General features: G+C 40.2%; 1 protein-coding gene across 4 annotated transcripts in view; it reads left to right on the top strand.

The window, feature by feature from the left end:
• The first annotated feature begins 720 nt into the window (after positions 1–720).
• Positions 721–15,695, top strand: part of EPC2 (enhancer of polycomb homolog 2) — a 117,128-nt gene continuing 102,153 nt past the window's right edge. Inside the window, exon 1 of one of the 4 annotated variants that reach the window (XM_082690906.1) lies at positions 721–1,606. In XM_082690906.1, the coding sequence (XP_082547032.1) occupies positions 1,454–1,606 (153 nt within the window). In that variant the 5' untranslated portion in view covers positions 721–1,453. The remainder of the gene's footprint in view (positions 1,607–15,695) is intronic. The other 3 variants (XM_082690908.1, XM_082690905.1, XM_082690907.1) reach the window with 3 other exon arrangements.

Here is a 15,695-nt window from a genome sequence, read left to right on the forward strand (position 1 = left end):
AGCGGGGGGGGGGGGGGGGGTTGTTGGGCAGGCCAAGATGGGGTGGATGTCACCTCCCTCAGACCATGATCTCAGCATAAATCAAGAGTCCCATACTCAATGGACTGAGCCACCCAGGTGCCCTGAGTATTTACACTTTTTAATTCTCCCCCCATCATTTATCTTTCCTGTTGCCCGGTTCTTCAACTATTTATGACTCTTATTGTTACTCATCTTTCCAACCATCCTGTCATCCCATTAACATGAAAGCTCTATGAGGGCAGGAACTTCAAACCTCTTTGCCTCTTCCACAATACCCAATGTTTTACACACACTTGCTACTTTGGAAATGTGTGCTGCCTTGGATTACTTTTATAAGTTTAACTCTTAAGAACTCGGTTTTTGAAATCTGAGAAATATCTACCACCCATTAAATAACTCTAAGAAGTTTGGGTGACAGGTTCAAGGGCACTTGTTGCATCTGGCAGCCTCAAACATTAACCCTCACTGCTGCCATTCGCATCTTCCCGGCGAGGGCGACGATGAGTGAAGACGCATTACCGCGAAGAGTACTTTGGGCCAGGTACTGAAGAGCATGCAGGGTAGAGGGCCGGGGCTGCACGGCCGTTTTCGGGGCGGGCGGACCAGCAGATCTGCGCCGCTCTGAGTGGGCAGACGGAACGGACCCTTCGCACCTCCCAGGGATGTGCGAATTGGAGGATGCGAATGAGCCGGCTTTTGGGGCACCGTGGAGATAGCGCTTTCTAAGTACAGGCTCGGTGGTGGCTGTTGTGCCCTGGCTGACATCTTCCTTTCCCGCTCACGGACTTCTGCAGACACGCTGCTCCGCGCGGCCGTGTCTTGCCCAGCGCTCTCCTTCGGGGCACCCAGCGAGCGGCGGGTCGGGGCCGCGGAGGCAGAGGCGCACGCTCAGGGGCGCGTTAACTTGCGCACCTGGCACCTGCCACAGGGCTAGACGCGGCCGGCAAGCCGAGGGCCGCCGCCGCCGCCGCCCCCTCTCCCCTGAGCTGCCCGAGGCTGAGCACGCTCCCGCGGGCCGGCCGCGCCGCGGAGAGAGTGGGTGGGCAGGCTAGGGAGGGGAACCGAGAGGAAGGAGGGAGGAAGGGAGGGAGAGGGCGAGGCGCGTCCCCGCGGCGGGGGCGCGCTCTCGCGCGGGCTGCCGGGATCGCTCGCCGCCGCTGTGGTAATGTCCGCCATGTTGGCCATGGCGCAGGGAGCGGATCGGGCGGGCGAGCGGCGGATCTAGTGTGTGGAAGCGGCCGCGGGCGGCGGGGGGCTGTTTTCGGGCGGGGTGGGCGCCCATGCTGTGGCCGGGGGCAGTGAGGAGGAGGAGGAGGAGCGGGCCGGCCGCGCTGCACTGAGGAAGGAGGTGGAGGAGGCGGCGGGAGTCCTCCCCCCCTCCCCGCCCGCCCCGCCGCCGCCGCCCGGGCTGTTCCTGTAAGGCGGGGAGACAATGAGTAAACTCTCCTTCCGAGCGCGGGCGCTGGACGCCGCCAAACCGCTGCCTATCTACCGCGGCAAGGACATGCCTGATCTCAACGACTGCGTCTCCATCAACCGGGCCGTGCCCCAGATGCCCACCGGGATGGAGAAGGAGGAGGAATCGGTAGGGACTCGAGTGTTTATTACCCCCCCTTCCCTCCTCCCCCCTCCCCTTTGTCAGTCGGGCCTCGCCATTCACAGAGCGCTTTACGCTCGCTGGAGGGCGCCTCTGCCGCTCCAATGCATGGGACCCTACGCCGGCGGAGTAGCGTAAACCCTCTCGGCCGGCGCAGCGCCCGCCCGCGGCCGCCATGTTGTTGCGTCCCAGTGTTGTGATTAGCTCGCAGCGCCGCTTACGCTGCCGTAAGGGGGCCTTGCCGTAAGCGGCGGCCGGGAATGGCGCAGGGGATGTTCTGGCCGCACTTGGCGTACGGCCTCTGTTTACCTCCTTCCTCCCCCCCCAATCTTTCTCCGGTGCGGGTTTAATTAATGAGCGAGGGATTCTTTGGATAGGAAGGATTTTTCGCCCCCCCCCCCACTTTCAAATTTAGTTTTGCATTGGGTTCTTTTTAAAATGACTATGGAAAGCAAAACGCGTTCAAAACAATCCTCTTCCTTCTAGCAAGGTAACCCTCGCTCTCGAGCCGGCGGTGGTGCGGCGGGATGAGGCGGTGCAGCACTGCGGCGGGGAAGGGCGGGGGCCGTGACTACCCAGTGGGGTGTAGCGGTAGAAAGCCGTTGACCGGCTAGCTCCCCGGCCGCGAGAGGGACGGCGCTGCCGGCCTGGCCAGGAAGGCGCCGGCTCGGCGCGCAGCGTTAGAAAGCAAATGGAGATGTTCCGCTAGGAGCTGCTGGCGCTGCCCGGTCCCCGCGCCGTGTCCCCGAGAATTGTCATCGAAGAGGAGGGTCTTTTAGAAGTTGAGGATTTAATGCATCTAAACTGACAGTTACGTTTTTTGATACTACATTGCTTTCTGCAAAAATTGTGCTTTTCTCCCTGACGGGATTTTGCATACGGATGAATTTTATCTGGCTTGACTGTGTTTATGACTCTGGAATGGTGTTACTTGCGTGCGAAGTTCATAGTAACTGCACCCTCAAGAATTTCTTCAATGAACCTGCGGTCCCGCCTTATTGTCAACCCTGGTTGTGCGTGGATTGGTTCTCTTGCTTCTGTGACTGTCAGAAGAAGGCTCGATGTTGCTGTGATTGGTTTTCTCTTTTGACTATTAATATTGCAGGAAATGCTTTTATGCTTTTGATTGGCTGCTCCAGTTCTGACCTCATTATATTACCCTGTTATTACTACTTTCTCCTGTGATTTAATCACATTTCTCTTTGGTCTTTGGTTACTTGAAAGTCTTGCATTTTGAGTAGAAAATGAATATAGCAATAGTATCAGGGTGAACATTCAATATTCAGCTTTTCAAATAATAAGATGACCCCCCCAAGCAAAAGAAAACCCAATATTTGCAGTAGATTTAGATCTAAGTCATATGAGAACATTCTTTTTATTCTTAAAGTTTATTTCTACCTTAGCTCAGTTTTCTATGTGAATGATAATTAAAGTTATAGTATGTAGGAGAATTAATTGAATTAAACTTTAAAAAACACAACTTTGTATTCCACAAAGTTAAATTTATTATTTTGTGGGTTTTGATAAAAAAGGAGAGGTAGCTCATGAATCTTGAAGTATCAATATAGAATGTAATTCCTTGGATCCCGTTATTTTGGTTTGGGAAGAACTGAAATCAGGAAACTTGTTCTAGAATGAACAGTTAGCCCTGGAAGATAAGCTGCTTTTTGTGAACGGTGATCAGCAATATATTTACTGCTTTAGGTCCTTAGGTTGCCACATATATTTTGGTATTTTATCTGAATTGAGGAAGAAAACTGCATTTTAGTTACTCTTTTAATGATGTATTAAAAAACAAATGTTTAACCCTTTCCCTATAACTTTTTCGGAAGTTGTGGTTTCCCATCTAGAGATTGGAAATTAGATTATATTGGACAATTTTCAGTACGCTGCTTCAGCTGTCCAATTTTAGGGAAGAAGAAATCCAGCTTCTGGTGGAACTAGAGTTGAAACCCTGGACTTCTGACTCTTTGTCCTGTCCTTTCTACCTCTTCAGTGTTCCAAGTGGAGGTACTTAAAATCAAAACAAAACTAAACAAACTCTGACAGTTAAGATTTATAGTCTAAAGTTTTTCCCTTCCCAGAATGTCCAGTTGGGGTTTTAGTTTTTTTTCTTTTCATCTTTTAAGTTGACATGTAAGTCAAAAGACTTGTGCTTTCATGAGTGACAGCCAGTTCAGTTCTTCTGGTCTTATTTACAGGATTTCTGTTATTCAGCAGAATTACTTGTTCTTCAAAAAAATGTTCTTCCATGATCAACAGTTCTAAGCAGCAGTAAAATATAAATCTCATAAATGTTTTGTGTTTCAGTTGAATTGTATTTCACTTCAGCTTCCATTATCAGCATGTTCTAATTACTTTTATAAGTATTTCTTTTAATCATGTAGACTTGTAAAAAAAAAAAAAAACAAAAAGCTTTGGATTGTGGATTTATAATTGTTGCTTTTTGCATTTCTAAACTGTCCACAGTATGACTCCCTTGCTGTTTGGTTGACAGAATCCTTTGACTGCACTTGAACCACCTTCATGGATTTTACTTCTCTTCTATTCCCGCTCCCCCCCCCCCCCGCCCCTGCCAGTAAAATTAAGGACTATATTTATCAGATTGTTATTAGACTTTGTTTATATAGTCATTGACTCAGTTTTGAGTTACATTTTGATGATACTTAGTTGAGGTAATTTAGGTGTTGTTTGGCACTGATACTACTCTGTCATTCTTTTAGCTCTTCATTTTCTTTTGGACATACAGCCATCTTCTCTTCCCTTTCCTTAGTTTCTCTTTAGCCTAAGGTTTGCCCTCCTAATCTTTTTTTTTTTTTTTTTTTACGATTTTATTTATTTATTTGATAGAGAGAAATTACAAGTACACTGAGAGGCAGGCAGAGAGAGAGAAGGAAGCAGGCTTCCTGCTGAGCAGAGAGCCCGATGCGGGACTCGATCCCAGGACCCTGAGATCATGACCTGAGCCGAAGGCAGCGGCTTAACCCACTGAGCCACCCAGGCGCCCCTGCCCTCCTAATCTTGATCGTGCTCCACATGGCACTTGGTTTAGGTCAGATACTGTAAACATATGTTTATTTAAAACTTAGCCAGAGAGATCAGGTGATCGGTGATTCTGCCACCTCCCCGAGTGTTGTATAGTGGCAGTTGATATTTTTTTATAATACCATTTTTTGAATATTTCTAGTGTCTCAGGTAACGTTAAGAACTTTACGTACTATTATTTCATTTAATCTTTTTTAAAAACCAACTTTTTTGAGGTAAAATTTACATACAGTAAAGTGTGTTCATTTAAAGCATAGAGTTTGATGAGTTTTGACAGATGTGTACACCTGAGGAAATGACACCACAATCAAGATAAAACAACATTTCGGGATGTCTGGGTGGCTCAGTTGGTTAAGCAGCTGCCTTCTGCTCGGGTCATGATCCCAGAGTCCTGGGATCGAGTCCCACATCCAGCTCCTTGCTTGGCAGGGAGCCTGCTTCTCCCTCTGCCTCTGCCTGCCATTCTGTCTGCCTGTGCTCCCCCCCCCCCCAATAAATAAAATCTTAAAAAAAAAAAAAGATAAAACAACATTTCAAACACCCAAGTCAGTCCCTCTCCACTAGTAGTTCAAAGCAACTGCTGATTAGCTTTCTCTTCCTGTAGATAAGTATTATCTTTTCTAGAATTTCATTTAAATGGATTTCGTATTCCCTTGTGTTAGGCTTCTTTTGCTCAGCATGCTGCATTAAAGATTCATCCTTGTTACATGTATCAGTCCATTCCTTTTTACTGAATAGTGTTCTAGTGAATTGATATATTCATCCATCCATCTGGATATTTGAATTGCTTCCTGTTTTGGGTTTTCATTTAATCCTTGTAACAGTCCTGGGGAGTATTATTGTTTTTATTTTATGGATGAAGAAACTGCAGGTCTCGCTGTTAGTAACTGGCAGAGTGAGTGAATGCCCTTGCCTTTAATATCACAAAAACCATTCTTTTTTTATTTTATTTTATTTTTTTTTAAAGATTTTATTTATTTATTTGAGAGAGAGACAGTGAGAGAGAGCATGAGAAGCGAGAAGGTCAGAGGGAGAAGCAGACTCCCCATGGAGCTGGGAGCCCGATGTGGGACTCGATCCTGGGACTCCAGGACCGTGACCTGAGCCGAAAGCAGTTGCTTAACCAACTGAGCCACCCAGGCGCCCACAAAAACCATTCTTATAACTACTAAGCTTCATATTAACTTCTTACAGAACCACAGATTAGCTTCTGAACTGTTACAAGTTCATTACAGTGTAAATAATGTTTTACTTTTTATAATTTAGGGAACTTTGAAAGATGACATCAGTTTGATTGGAATATTACATTATTAAGTGTAGTTTTTGTTCACTGAACTGTGTCTGATTTTTGCTTTGGGCTTTTCAGATTTTCTGTTTCTTTTTTTTCTTAGAAGTTTGTTAGCTTTGCTTCCCTGTCCTGGCACCATTGTGTTTATCTGAATGTTTATGTTATCTTAAGCATATAAGAAGTTTGTGGGAAACTATCCTATTTTATTATTTAGATTTTATCCTAATAGAATGTAATCTTTGTAAGGTTGCATATTTTGTTCCCCAGAACAAATAATAATGACAAATAATATATGCTTGCTAAATGTGGGTTAAATGTTGAATGAGCCTTTAATTTTTTTTTCTGTACGAAGATCCTATGTTTTTGTGAAACACTCTGTGTGTGTGTGTATAAAATTTATTAGCAGAATTTGATAAATTATTCTTAGGGGAATTCTTTTTGGTTTCTTACTTTGGTATAACATACATAAATGCCAAGCCTCCCCCCCCCCCCCCCTTGAGTGAGAGACTCTTAAATAAAGAATTTTTTTATGTGTAAGGTATGGCTGCAATATTAATTTTTGTCTTGTGTTAATTATTCTTAACAGGTGTATGTAGGTTTATGTATGATATCTTTTTGTAGTAACATGTACCTTGAACCAAACTCTACATGAAGCAGGTGATTCTGCTTATTTTTAAAGAAGAAGGCCGTGACTGATTTGAATTACCTTTTCTCCTTTTATGTTTTAGTTGTCTAATTTTGGTATTCTTTTAATATTTTAAGGGACATTTTCAATGATAGAGTAGGAATATATTCAGTCTTTCTCACATTTCAAAGTTACTTTTGGCACTGATACATTTCATAGATCATGATAGGGTTCTAGAGAGGATATAAAATAGAATTTTGTAAATTGATCTTGTAAAAACATTTAACATTTATTTCAACAAAAGCAAATACTTACCAGGTATCATCTGAGTGCCGGGTGTTACTTAAATAGGATATTTGTAAGTATTTTTTTAAAGACTTTATTTATTTATTTGTCAGAGAGAGAAAGAGAGAGAGTTCACAACCAGGCAGAGGTGGAGAGAAGGCTCCCTGTGGAGCAAGGAGCCTGATGTGGGACTCTATATCCCTGGACTCTGGGATCATGGCCTTAGCTGAAGGCTGCGGCTTAACCAGCTGAGCCACCCAGATGTCCCAGACATTAGTGAACTATTTTAAAGAGGTTAAATATATCTAAAAGTATTTGTAAGACTGTGCGCTGGAGTTTTAGGATTAGGATTAAAATTAAAAGAATACAATACAGATCTTGACTTCAGAGAACTTAAATGAGTCATTGAAGTCAAAAACGTATCTGGAAAGTTAGCATAAACTATCAGGTTAAGTTCACCTGACAAAGAGCATTAGAAAAATCTAAATGTCAGTGTAGTTAAGAGAGAAAATTGCTATTAGAATGTATAGAGGGGTTGGAGAGAGATTTAACAATTTGGGCTTTCAGGTTTGGTTGTACAGTGTGTGTTGACAAAAATACTTGAGTGAAGGAATGTTTAAAGCAATTTCTATGGATGTTGGGGTGCCGGGGTGGCACAGTTGGTTAAGCATCTGTCTCTTGATTTAGGCTCTTGGTTTAGGCTCTCATTGCGATCTCAGGGTTTTGAGATCAAGCCCTGTGTGGGGCTCTGTGCTCTGTGCAGAGTTGGCTTAAGCTTCTCTTCTCTCTCTGCCCCTTCCCACCGCATGCTCATGCACATCATCTTTCTTTTTCTTTCTCAGATAAATAAGTTTTTAAAAAAACAAACAAAAACAATTTCTGGGGGATGTTAAGTAGACTAAAGGAAGGTTCTTCCATGTTATGTGTATTTTACCTGTCCTTTTCAATCCGTTATCCCCTGCTGATAGAAACTTCAGGAGGGGAGCCCTTTGTCATTTCTGAGCTGGTCATTCTCTTAGCTCTTTCTCCCCATTTTTTTGGTTATGCAGGTGGCTTTTATTTTTCTTCCCCCTCTTTTGTTCTGTGCTATATCTTCAACACTAGAAACTGTTCAGAACAAAGAAAACCCTCAATAAATATTTGGTGAATGAATGAATAAAAGTTAGGGTCGTGACAAGGTTGAAAAAAGGGTAGAATTATACCAGATTGGAGATAGTTTCGAACGTTAGATCCAGGAAATTATAGGATGGTACAGAAAAAAAGAGCACTGACTTGCAAGTGTGAAGTCTGTTTCTAGTTTTGTTTCTGTTCTTAGTAACCAGATGATCTGGGAAAGTTCCCTGCCTTTTCTGAGCATCAGGTCATTCATCACTACCATCACAGTTACCATTTATTGAGTGTGTGTTGAGTATGTGCCAGGTACTTTGTTAAATTCAGTAGATGGTTTAGAACTCATTATAACAACAGGGTGTGTAGTAGTATATTGTCTCTTTTCCAAAAGAAACTGAGGCTTTGGAGATTTAAGTGTCTTGCCCAGGGTCACCCCTGCCTGAGTTAGAACATAGCAAAACAGTATTTGAACTCAAACCCTATGAGGGATTGACTCTAGGGCTCTGATCTTTACTATTGCTTCATTTATAAAAAGAGAACTAGGTGATACCTAAGGTTTATTATATTTCCACTGATCTCTCACTTATTATTCTGTAACATGGAAGAGTCATTGGAAGTTTTTGCCTCGGGCACTTGGGTGGCTCAGTTGGTTAAGCATCTGCTTCAACCCTAGGTCATGATCTGGGGCTCCTTGCTCAGCAGGGAGCCTGCTTCTCCCTCTCCCTGCTGCTCCCCCTGCTTGTGTGCACGTGGTGTGCTCGCACTCTCTCTCTCTCTCTCCCACTCTCCCTCTCTCTTTGAGGAATAAATAAATTAAAAAAAAAAAAAGGTTTTGCCTCAGGGAATGATATAAAAGAAGCTTTGAAGTGAATGCCTTTTGTAAACACATTTCTCTTTTAAAAAAATGTAAAGGAATGATTTATCTATGGTATAAATTTAGGTTTCATCAGTATCATTTCTCTAAAAATGAGGCCTAAAAATTAATTTAACAGGTGGGATCATTAGGTTAGTTTCAAGTAACAGAAACAAAAAACCAAATCTGGTTTCTTTCATTCCTGGATGTTGTCTCAAAGATTCCAAAGAAGGCTTTTGAACAGTCAAGGCTTGGGAAGGCCTGGAACCAGAGCAAGCTGTGGGCCCTTAGCAGCAAGTGACATTAACAATTCCCAATCTTTTGAGAGGTAGTATAGTTAAGGTAGTAGGTAAGAGGTAGTAGTTAAGTGTATATGTTCTGGAGCCAGAACAGAAATGGTTTTGAGTCCCCTGGCAGGTTAACTTGATCTATAAAATCACATAGGGTTGTTGAGAAGATGAATTGTGGTGCACTTGGGAGAATTTGTGGCATTCAATAAGCAGTCAGTAAATATTAGCTGTTATTCTCATCACTGTTACATTTTTTTCATTTCCAAATCCCAGATCCTGGTGTTAAAGGACATTATTGGTTTGGCTTGCTTCAGGTATCTATGTACCTGTAAGTGACAGTCTGACAGGGGACAGGGATAGTGATTAGTACTTAACGTGCTGTTAAGGGTTACCCTTGAGAATGAGGCTTTAGCTAGGTAGCTGCCCTTTAGAGACTTACTAATAGTGTGTATGTAACAGAGTTACCAAAAATTGTGGAGTTAAATCGTTAAATTGTTTTAATCCATGGTTTGACTCGTGAATTTGAACATTTAGGGTGTTTTTATAAACCTTAAGTTTGTAAAGTGTTTTAATGAGGTAACAATGTTTTGCCTATTTTATAATAAAATAGTAAGGTGTGTATTGCAAATTTTAAAGGAAATTTAAGTTAAGGACTATAAAAGAAGACTCCAAAATCTTTTTAAAGAAAGCATACCTTTCATACTAATTTTCAGAGTAGTAAGGGATGCATTTTGTGTGACCTCAAAGATACTGTTTAACCTTCCTGGCCCTTAGTTTCCTCATTTGGGAAATGGAATTGGATTAAGTGACCTTTAAAGTGCCTTTGGGTCTAAAAATTACTTGCATCTGTGAATCCACATTTCTACCTACTAGGCATATTGTCCAGAATATTAAGTAGATGAAAAGAGCTAACAAGTGAGAGACTAGGAAGCTACTAGTAGGTAAGCTTTAACTCTTTAAAAAGTTACTGCAATGCTGTTAATTTGGTTTAGAGGTTGTTGTTGTTTTTTTTTTTAAAGATTCAGTTATATTTTTCTACTATTTGATACTTATTTTTCCTAGAGATCAGTGGAGAAGTCCACTCTGTATGTTTTGGGTGTGATCAGTTCCCTTGCTTTCATGAAGTTTTCTTTCACTGTCTTTACTAATCTTACTCATTGCTGTAAATATTCTGAATTTTGGCATACTTTTTAGCCCATACCATTTAAGTTTATTTTAATTTTCTGGTATCTCATGACTCTCACTTGACGGGTGTGTGCATTTGTGTGTGGATGGATGGATATGGATATATGCATGAGAGAGTGAGAAGATAGACCCTTATTTTCCCAATTAGACAAGATACCTTAAGGAAGGTATACTGTCTTCATTTTACTCGCCATAGGCTGGATACCTATCCAGACACTTAGGTGATAGAAAGTTTATAATACAGGCATTGACAATATATGGGACCCTGGGATTGAATTTGATTGTATTATTAAACATACAGCTCTACATCTTCATTTCATTACAAGTAAAGTTGAGGTAGAAAAACAGTAATGGACGTGTAGGGGTAGCATAAGGAGGAAAGGATGATAGGTAGGAATAAGCCAGGAAGGAGACCAATGTAGATAACAGTAGGTCTGTCACGATTATTTGATTTTATCTTAAAATTGATCCCTGTTTATATTTTGCCTTCTCTACACTTCAATGAAACAAAACTTTGGGTTTGTCTAGTCTACCATGCAGCACTGTTCTTTGTGGGATTAATAAATGGAGGAAGATGATGCCACTTACAGATTCTCCTTAGCACCACTTCCTTATATATGCTTTTTGGTTTCTTTTTTCTTGCCCACTAGTGTCACTGTGCAGTCAGAAGAACGCAGATTGGAAGAGTCAGGCTCTCTGCTAACTCTCTAACTCGTATCTTTACTTCCAGCTTTCTCACTTCCTTTTTTGGAGAGGAGTGTAGGCAAAGGATATGAGGTTATTGGTTGGGGAGTCCACAAGCAGCTCTTACTTGTAGTGCTAATTTGATGAAGTTAGTACTTTAGAATTGTGGCTTAGGTTCCATTCATGGCCTCTGCCACTTTCCCTCTGGGCAGGATAAATTACTTCATCTCATGGAGCCACTTTGCTTCATCTGTTTAATGAGGAGTATCTCAAAAGATAATCTGAAAGATTAACTTTTTAAGTAGACTTAAGTCAGTGTCTTATGCAGACAACTGCTATTTTTTTTATTATTAATAACAGTTTTCAGTTATACAGGATAATGTGAAGGAATATGGAAAAGTAAAAGAGTATTTCCATATGTTATTTTGAGGTATAGTTTCATATTTTTTTCTTCAGTCAATTACATATATTTTTATAGTTGTCAAACTTTAGCAAATTGATATGTACATTTTCCTCCTTCTATCTCTGACAGAGCATTTAACAGTCAAAATGATTTAAAAGAAATTAAAGACTTTGAAAATTAAAAACAAAGAAAATTTACTCTAATCCTCAGAGTAATACTTGACTCCTGAATAATTGATAAATATTGTATTTGTTTTTAGAAGTGATTTTTTTTTCTTGGATTATTTAGTTGGTCATGGGGGAAAGTTCGTTTTAGTGATAGAAAACTGTTCAGTGGGTGGTATACACTAGAGAATTAAATGAAGAGAGATGTTCTAATAAACCAGTGCACTCTGGGGTAAACATTTAAGTTTGGAAACTTTGGCAAACATGGTACTGAGGAGGGTAATCTTGCCATTTGTTTGATCCTTGAGGTGTTTCTTGACTGACACGTTTTTGGCAATTTGTTGGATGTATGAGACTGTCACAGACATAGCAGGAAGTTTATTGATATCCTGCCTGCTAATTTCTGGTAGCATTCCAATTGGCATAACCCCCCAAAATTTCTCCTTTTATTTCCAAATGGGGACTGTTGCATCTGATTTAAGAACCATTTTCTAAGGCTCCTTACTTAACCTTTTGTGACTTGGACTTTGCAGTCTGGTAAAACTGGCTCGAAATGATTTTTTTTTTTAAAGTATAATTGACATACATTGTTACATTAGTTTCAGGTATACAGTATAGTGGTTCAGCAATTGTATACATTCTTCTGTGCTCATCAGAATAAGTGTACTCTTAATCCCCTTTATTTCCCTTTCTACCTTTGCCCTCCCGCTGCAACCATCAGTTTGTTCTCTGTATTTAGGTGTCTGGGTTTTTTGTTTGTCCCTTTTTTTCTTTGTTCGTTTGTTTTGTTTCTCAGATTCCACATGAGTGAAATCAGATAGTATTTGTCTGTGTCTGACTTATTTTACTTAGCATTATACTTTGTAAGTCTACCCAGGATGTTGCAAAAATGGCAAGTCCCCCCCCCCTTATTTTTTTAAAGATTTTATTTATTCATTTGACAGAGAGAGACACAGTGAGAGGGTACACAAGGAGGAGGAGTGGAAGAGGGAGGAAGCCTTCCTGCCTGAGCTCTGTTCATCTACTTATGGACACTGGGGTTGCTTCCGTATCTTGGATATTGGCTTGTAAATAAAGCTGCAGTAAACACAGAGGTGCATGTATCTTTTTAAATTAGTGGTTTTGTTTTCTTTGTGTAAATACCCAGGAGGGGAACTGCTGAATCATATGGTAGTTCTACTTTATTTTTTTTGCTACTGTTTTCCACAGTGACTGCCCCAATTTACATTCCCACTGACAGTGCATAGGGGTTCCTTTCTCTCTGTACACTCTCTGTACTCTCACCACTCTCACTTGTTATTTCTTGTCTTTCTGATTGTAGCCATTCTGATGGGTGTAAGGTAATATCTCATTGTGGTTTTGACTGGCATTTCCCTGATGAATAATGATGTTGAAAATCTTTTTGTGTGTCTTTGGCTTTTTGGATGTATTTGGAAAAATGTCTGTTGTGCCAAAAAGAATAAGATACCTAGGAATAACCTTAACCAAAGAGGTGAAAGACCTGTACTTGGAGAACTATAAAACAATAATGAGAGAAATTAAAGGTGACACAAACAAGGAAAAGATATTCTATGCTGATGGGTTGGAAGAACTAATGTTGTTAAAATGTTTTGTACGACTGAGGTATCTGGGTGGCTCAGTTGGTTAACTATCTGACTCTTGATTTCAGCTCATTCAGGTCTTGATCTCAGGGTCACTTGATCTCAGGGTCATGAGTTCAAGCCCTGCGTTGGGCTCCACAGCAGAAGTGGAGCCAACTTAAAAAAAAAAAAAAAAAAAGTTAACACTACCCAAAGCCATGTGCAGATTTAAAGCAGTCTCTATCAAAATACCAATAGCATTTTTCACAGAATTAGAACAAATAATGCTAACATTTGTATGGAACCAGAAAAACCTTGAATAGCTAAAGAAGTCTTGAGAAGAACAAAGGTGGAGGCATTATAATCCCAGCCTTCAAGATATAATACTATAAAACTGTAGTAGTTGAAACTGTATGGTACAGATATAAAAATAGACACATAGATCAATGGAATAGAATAGAAACCCCAGAAGTAAACCTCTGCTTGTGTGGTGAACTAATCTACGACAAAGGAGGCAAGAATATATAGTGGGAAAACTGGAGCATTTCCTTGTACCATATACAAAAATAAACTCAGAATAGATTGAAGACCTAAATGTGAGACTTAAAACTCCCGGAAGAAAACATAAGCAGTAATAGTGTCCCTGACATGGGTGATAGAAAGTTTTCTACATATGTCTCCTGAGGCAAGGGAAACAAAAGCAAATTGAAAGCTTTTGTACAGCTCAAGAGATGATCAGCAAAATGACAAGACAGTGTACTGAATGGGAGAAGATATGTCCAAATGACATATCCAGTAGAGGGTTAGTATCCAAAATATATAAAGAACTTATACAGCTCAGTTCCAGAAAGAATTAAAAAAATGGGCAGAGGGCCTGAATCAGAATGATGTTTTAAATGCATAAAATAAAATCATATAAACCAGTTGTACTGCAGGTTATCAAAATATTAAAACAATTTGTGATTTACATGCCTTATCAGCATACTGACAGGATCTAGAGTTGAGTCTAAGTTGAAGTAGTGATAAGTATAAGTATTTCAACAAGTGCAACCACTGTTAATATGACAATGAAATGATCTGTGATTTCTGTTGTGTTGCTAGTCCTAATGTTAACCAGTACTACTATTTTGCCTTTTGCTGACATTAGTAATTGAAGGAAATGTTAAATTTGGTAGAAGTTAGTGGAATTAGAGAAATGATTATTTTCTCACCCAAGTTTTGGGGGGGGGGTCTGTGACTTGAGGTTCAGAACACCTCAAGATTTTCTATTCCTGTGTCATCTTTGTCCCAAATATATAAAGTTAGGCTAAAGATTTTATTTCCATTATTATATTGGAGATGCTACTATAAACAATATGTTATCTTCATGTTTAAGGCATTTGCTAGGTTTTTTTACATTGAAAAACAATAGACCCACATGATTTAAATATAAAAACTTAATAGCACAAATTGATACATGAAAAGTAAGTTGCCCTTCCTTCCCTACAATCCCCAGACACTCTACAGAGGCATCTATTGTTAGTATCATGTATGTTTATCCTAAAAAACTTGTGAACAAATGCTTTTTACTACATGAAGGCAAATATTTCCTGTATTTTATAATATGTGATCTTAGAGTTAGTTTCTTAATCTAGCATCATAAAGTCAAGTAATTTTGATTTTAAATTTTTTTCCTTTAAAATCTCTGAAGAATTGGGAATTGGCAGATTGTAGCTTTCTGGTTGAATCATTTTAAAGTTTGGATATGAATCCTTAATCTTTTATCCCCATGTGGCAGTTTGGCTGTCTGTAAGCCTTGCGTTATACATAGGACTTCTGTTTATTTTCTTATATACAAGGTAAATATTTTAAAGTCAGATTAATGATTGATTAAGTGGCTTGTCAGTGTATTTTCTCTCTGAGTTGTTTATGGCCTTAAATAGAAGTTTTGGTCAGAAGAGCAACAGTAGTCTACTGTTTTGAAGGAAGCGGTTTATTTCTGCTTATCATGTTGGTAAGCTGGATCTTTCATACAGATTGTACTCTCTAAAACTTTCATTGAAGTGCGTGCTTATTCATCCAGCATATATATCCATGAATACATGGGCCATGTCTGTACTTTTGTATCTATCATGTGGTACAGTGAATGACATACGGTAGTTAGTCAGTGAATATTTGCTGGTGGAATAAACAACACCTGCTGTATACTTCAGATTACAGAAAGGGATAAGATGTACCTGCCTTCAGGCAGTTTATAGTCCCATAGAAAAGAGTTGTACATGGATGACTCTGTATAAGGTTTAATGTGTTAGGTAGAAGATAGAAACGATATTCTGGAAATTTGTGTCACAAGGGACGTGATTTGGATAAGAGTATCTTTGAGTTCATGCAACAGCTAATTGAATATAAGATACTACTGAATTATTTTTTACAAATTAGTTTTGAAGTTATATCATCTGCCAGGAAGCCATGAGGTTTTTTTAGGTGCATGTCATTACTTTTCGTACTGGACAGCGTGTGATGCCCCACAGAGTTGTTAGAGGGTTTAGGAATTGTGATCTAGTGTAGAGTTACCTTTTAGGGTAG

This window comes from Mustela nivalis (assembly GCF_964662115.1).
Source record: "Mustela nivalis genome assembly, chromosome: 11".
Lineage (NCBI taxonomy): Eukaryota > Metazoa > Chordata > Mammalia > Carnivora > Mustelidae > Mustela > Mustela nivalis.